This window comes from Arachis ipaensis, chromosome B07 (genome assembly GCF_000816755.2).
Source record: "Arachis ipaensis cultivar K30076 chromosome B07, Araip1.1, whole genome shotgun sequence".
NCBI classification, from domain to species: Eukaryota; Viridiplantae; Streptophyta; class Magnoliopsida; order Fabales; family Fabaceae; genus Arachis; species Arachis ipaensis.
The window spans coordinates 1,561,772-1,568,262 of NC_029791.2; the positions used below are offsets into that span (position 1 = coordinate 1,561,772).

At 32.2% G+C, this 6,491-nt stretch overlaps 1 protein-coding gene across 1 annotated transcript in view; it reads left to right on the forward strand.

Moving 5' to 3' along the window:
* Window positions 5,642-6,491, forward strand: part of LOC110262442 (cytochrome P450 71D10-like) — a 1,695-nt gene continuing 845 nt past the window's right edge. Inside the window, exons 1-2 of the mRNA XM_021106718.1 lie at window positions 5,642-5,951; window positions 6,125-6,447. Of these exons, the coding sequence (XP_020962377.1) occupies window positions 5,642-5,951; window positions 6,125-6,447 (633 nt within the window). The remainder of the gene's footprint in view (window positions 5,952-6,124; window positions 6,448-6,491) is intronic.

The following is a 6,491-nucleotide window of genomic DNA, read 5'->3' on the forward strand; positions in this document are numbered from 1 at the left end:
TTTTTTTAATTTTATTTTTTTTTAAAGCAGGAGTAGTTTAGGAATAAAATTAAAAATTTAAATAAAAAGTACGATTTTAATATGAAAAAAAAACGTTAAGGACGATTTTAAATCGAAAATTAGATGAGGGACGGTTTCGATTTCCAGCTTCAACGTTAGGGACCAAAACAATACTTACCCCTTCTTATTATTTTTCAATTTTGTTACCGTCGTCACCAACAACATCTCCTCCTCCTCCTCCTCCTATTGGAATTTTGTCTCCTCCTTCCTTTTCATCCATCTCCTCCATCATCATCATTGTCTTCTTCGAATACGTATCGTCGTTATCGTTATCATCGAATTCGAATTTATATAATGGATAATTTTCGATTCATTTGATATTATACAATGGTTTTATTTTGAACTAATTTTCGGTACATTCGAGATGCAGGTGTTTCTGAAACGAATTTATATAACGTACAATTTTTTATTCATTTGGTATTATACAATGGTTTCGTTTTGTAATATTTTTGGTTCATTCAAGACGCAAGTGTTTCTGAATTCGAATTTATATAATGTACAATTTTTGGTTCATTTGGTATTATACAATGGTTTCATTTTGATAATATTTTTGGTTCATTCGAGACGCAGGTATTTCTGAATTTGAATTTATATAATGGATATTTTCGGTTCATTTGGCATTATACGATGGTTTCATTTTGATAATATTTTCGGTTCATTCAATCGCCACAGAGAATCAGAACCCATAAAAATGTTAGCAAAATATTGGTGTTGTTGGTGATGACAATAATGATGATGGAGGAGAAAAAAGAAAAGGAAGGAGGAGATCAAAGAAATTCAAATAAAAAAGAAACAGGAGGAAGAGGAGAAGGAGGAGGAGGAGATGAATGTGGTGGTATAGTGGTAGTGACGATGAAGATAATGAAAAAAAGATGAAGGAGGAGGAGGAGGAGGAGGAGACAAAGTCTCACATTTTATTCACCCTCTTTTTTATCATTTGTCTATTTCTATTACAAGTTCTATATATCTCTCAAAAATAAAATTTATAAATAGTTCATAGGTATAAAGCATCTTGTTTTTGAGATATTCTCCACATCCAAACTATTTTGGCATCCAAGTTCATCCAAGCAATTTTAGGTCATGTGCTTCTTTTTTTCTTTTTCTCTTATCCCCCGCGCTTCTTTTTCTTCTTCTTCTTCTTCTCACGCTCGTTTACGTACGGAGCGTCTTCTTCTTTGCCTTCGTCCTCCTCCTCATTCTCCTCCTTCTTTTTTGCGTTCCTTCTTCTTCACATGTTTTCTTCTTATCGTTATTCTTTTGTTGTTGTTGTTGCTGTATTTTCTTGTCTTTTTCTCCTTCTCTCCCTGGTGAAGAAGCAGTGAAAGGTGAGGAGGAAGAGTTTTAAATTGTGTAGAATAGAAATTAACCGAAATGACCAACATCCCTGAACCGAACACCAATCATGTGCTGAATAAAATGTGATAAACATTCAATTCAATTAGCAAGAAAAATATTTCTGCATATACAAGGACTCAACTAAACACACTAACAATCAAGTGAATCAAAATGAGCAATTCCACTGAACCAACACTATTGATGTTCTGAATAAAACGTGATAAACATTTAATCATCAAGAAAAATATTTCTACATGCACAAGGACTCAACTGAACACACTAACAATCAAATGAATCAAAATGAGCAACTCCACTTAACCAAGCAACATTCATGTGCTGAATAAAACGTCATAAACATTAAATCATCAAGAATAGCATTTTTTCATGCAAAAAAAGTCAACTGAATACATAACAATCAGGTGAACCGAAATGACCAACACCACTGAACCGAACACCAATCATGTGCTGAATAAAACGTGATAAATATTCAATCAGCAAGAAAAATATTTCTGCATGCATAAGGATTCAACTGAACACACTAACAATCAAATGAATCAAAATGAGCAACTCCACTGAACCAAAACTATTGACGTTCTGAATAAAACGTGATAAACATTTAATCATTAAGAAAAATATTTCTACATACACAAGGACTCAACTGAACACACTAACAATCAAGTGAATCAAAATGAGCAACTCCACTAAACCAAGCAACATTCATGTGCTGAATAAAACGTCATAAACATTAAATCATCAAGAATAGCATTTTTCCATGCAAAAGAAGTCAACTGAACACATAACAATCAGGTGAACCGAAATGACCAACACCACTGAACCGAACACCAATCATGTGCTGAATAAAACGTGATAAACATTCAATTTGTAAAAAAAATATTTCTGCATGCACAAGGACTTAACTGAACACATTAACAATCAAGTGAATCAAAATGAGTAATTCCACTTAACCGAGCAAAATGTTGGTGTTGTTGGTGATGACTATAAAAAAAGAAGAATTTGCGTGCGCAAAAAATAAGAAGAAGCAAAAGAATAACCTACGTGCGCAAATTTAAAAAAAAGAAAGAGGAGGAGGAAGAGAAGGAGGAAACGGAAAAGGAGAAGACAAAGACGAAGACGAAGACGAAGAGTTGCGTTATGAAATGCGCGTGTGATCACGCTCTTTTAATGAGAGTGGTTTTTGTTGGTGTTGCGTCTATTTGGATGAACTTGGATGAAAAAATACTTGAATGTGTAGCAAGTTTCTTTTCATAAATTAGTTTCAAAGTGGAGTTAAGCTTATTAAATTTCAATTCTAATAACTTATGATCAACGAACACTAGAGCAAAAATTGCAAGCGACGGTGGTTCTCGGTTCGAGTCACGATGGTTTAAACCGCTGTTAGATGCCAACCGTTGTGGTTCGAAAAACGCAAATAGATAAACCATCGCATCGACAATAGAAACGGTGGTAGTTTTGTGTATAACCGTTAGGATAACTATCGCACAAGACACATAGCAAGTGGCGACAGTACAAAACTACCGCTATGCATGCAATGGTTTTAAAAAATGTAAAGTTCTTACTACGGTTGGAAACGGCCGCCAAAAAATAATTCAAATGGACTTATAATTTAAATTATATTGATTTATGTGTGTAAAATTTTAATAAATATAGATGTAAATTATTACATGTTTTTTGTGTGTAAAACAATAAAACATATATAAATATTGGTGCAAATTATTGTTGGCTAAGTATTACCCAAAAATAATAACATTTATTGGCCATATAACATTGTTCATATCTTATATCGATCTTTCAAAAATTTTTAATAAGATAATTTAATTTTAATTATTAAATTAGTTTTAATATTTTATTTTATTAAATAAATTATTTTTCATATTAAATTTTAATTAAAAATAAGTAACAATGTTCAAAATTTATTTTGTTTTATTGAAAAAGTACAAAATTGATCTCAAAATAGTGATATTTTATTTTCTAAATAAATCTATATTTTTATTTTAGTAAAGAAATGGATTATAAATACATGTTATTATAGTTTATTTAGTCACATGTATGTGTCTCTCTCCAATTATTAGTTCCTTCTTCCTCAATTATACATTACTCTACCACACATACCATGGATTTTCAGAACCTTATCTCCATCTTCACCACCTTCCTCTTTCTCTTAATGCTATTGAAAATAGCCATTAAGAAATTTAGTTCTTCCAAGGATATTACCAATTTACCCCCAGGACCAAGAAAGCTACCCATCATAGGAAACATGCTCAACCTTGTAGGATCAATGCCCCATGAATGCCTAAGAAACTTAGCATCCAAATATGGACCCTTAATGCACCTTAAACTAGGAGAAGTGTCCCACATCATAGTTACATCACCTGAAATGGCACAAGAGATTATGAAGACTCAAGATCTCAACTTTTGTGATAGGCCAAACCTTCTCTTTGCAAGAGTCATTTGATGACTTTAATTGACATGTTGTCGAAACGCCGTTATTGAACTAGGACCATTTGATGTTGAGCCTACTTGATAATCACGTACAAACTCAGGATACTGTAAAAGTGGTTGATTGTTAACTACTCCTGATACATTTTCAAATCGAATTGGAGGTCTATAACCACCCACTGGTGGACTATAATCTAGAGGAAGCCCAAAAGGAAGCCAACCTGCAGTTACTGGCGGTTGTGTTTGTGTTGGAACAATTCGTGGGCGTGGATTACGCCCACTATTCCCAACAGGAGGTTGTTGACCGTCGCATTTTCTCCCAACATACTACCTTCCATATGCAATAATGTCAGCTCTGCAGAATTTTGTGCAACTATAGAAAAATTATTATTTATTGATGATCCACCATTGGTATTAGAAATTTCGTCCGCCATATATATAATTGTTCCACTTTTAAGTAACATAAACTAAATCATTACAAATAATTTTTTACACACTTTTTTTAAAATGGTTTCACCGGGCGTACCAATTTGTTATGCAGATTTTTTACAAATCTGGATTGGTTTGACGTCTAAATTCTGGGAACAAAACCTACTCGTCTTATGAGTACTAGTTTTTCGATCGTGCACCAAAAATTATGTCACTTGATCGGAAAGACAAAGGAAAAAACTTGAAATATAAAAGAAAAAAATCGATGACTTGGAAACGAAATTGCTGAAACGAAGAAAATAGCTTTGAATTTAAAGAAAGCAGTAAATTATCTTCGACAAGGTCAAAGGACTTTGAATTCAAAATGCAACATTGAAATCTAAAAGAAAATGAAACAACTTTGTGGAAAGAAAAATAAATTTGCATGAAGGAAAAGAGTACAAAAAAATTAAAAGAAACGTAAATGAAAAGAATTCTACAGAAAAAAGCTCTTCACAAACTCAGAAAGTTGCTGAAGATTTAAGTTCATGAGAATATTTCTGAAACTGAATTCCAACTCCTTTTATTTTTCTTCTATTTTTCAACTATTTATAAGACTTTTCGACCAATCAAATTCTAACATATTTTCCATATACGCGAATTCTTACATAACTGTTTCCCGCGCTTTGATTAATACCAAAACTACCATTAGTTCAGGGACGGACATACGGGGGCGAGTGGAGGCCTCGGCCCCCCAACTTTTTTAAAAAAATATTAATAGTAATAAGTTATTAAGTATGATTTAATTTTTTAAAAAATTTATTTAGTATTTAGTTAAATATAAATAAAATTTTGAAAGTTATTCTAAAACTCCAATTTTTATATAGACCTCAGATTATTGTTGCTATTTTTTATTTTATTAATTTGGTGTATACCATTTCAAGCAGATAAGCACGGATTCTTTCGATGAGAAAATCAGTGAGCAATGATTAACTTTTTTGTATAAAATAACAATGAACAGTAGTGATCTTCTATGATTTGTCCACTTTCTGTACCTTATATTCAGATAATAATTAATAATCTGTTGTGACTACTGATTGATTTTTATAATAATATTGTTTGATGATAAAACCTTATCTCTATCTTCACCACCTTCCTCTTTCTCTTTATGCTATTGAAAATAGCCATTAAGAAATTTAGTTCTTCCAAGGATATTACCAATTTACCCCCAGGGCCAAGAAAGCTACCCATAATAGGAAACATGCACAACCTTGTAGGATCAATGCCCCATGAATGCCTAAGAAACTTAGCATCCAAATATGGACCCTTAATGCATCTTAAACTAGGAGAAGTGTCCCACATAATAGTTACATCACCTGAAATGGCACAAGAGATTATGAAAACCCAAGATCTCAACTTTTGTGATAGGCCAAAACTTCTCTTTGCAAGAGTCATGAATTACAATCGCAGAAGCATTGTCTTTGGCCCCTATGGAGAGTATTGGAGGCATGTACGAAAGATATGCACCGTGGAGTTATTAACAGCAAAGCGTGTTCAATCTTTTAGGCGCATAAGAGAAGCAGAGGTTTCAGAGTTGGTCAAAGCAATATCTCAAAGTCAAGGCTCCATTTTTAATATCTCTCAGAAGATTTTATCAATGACCTATGGAATCACGGCTAGAATAGCATTTGGTAAAAGAAATTTATACACAGCACAAATACTTTTTCTTTTACATTTATTATTATTATTATTATTATTATTTTAATCTCTCTCATTACATTCTATCAGGATTTTACATCTCATTACATATAACTTTATCATATTTATTATTTAATAATTGTATGTTTTTTATTTGACAATATAGGTAAAAAATATAGTTACCAGGAAGTTTTTATATCATCTTTTGAAGAAGCATTGCAAATAGCAGGAAAAATTTGTATTGCTGATCTGTATCCTTCAATTAGAGTACTGCTTGAAATGATGAGTAGAGACAAGACTAAGATTGAAGAACTGCACAGAAAATCTGATAAGGTATTGCAAGATATCATAGATGATCATAGAAATAGAAAAGGTGACAAATGTAAAGAAGAAAAAGGCAGTGAAGATTTAGTTGATGTTCTTCTCAAATTTCAACAAAAAGATTCTGAATATCCTTTGACTGATGACAATATCAAGGCAATCATCCAGGTTAGTCTAATATATATAATATTATAACTTAAATTAATTAGAAG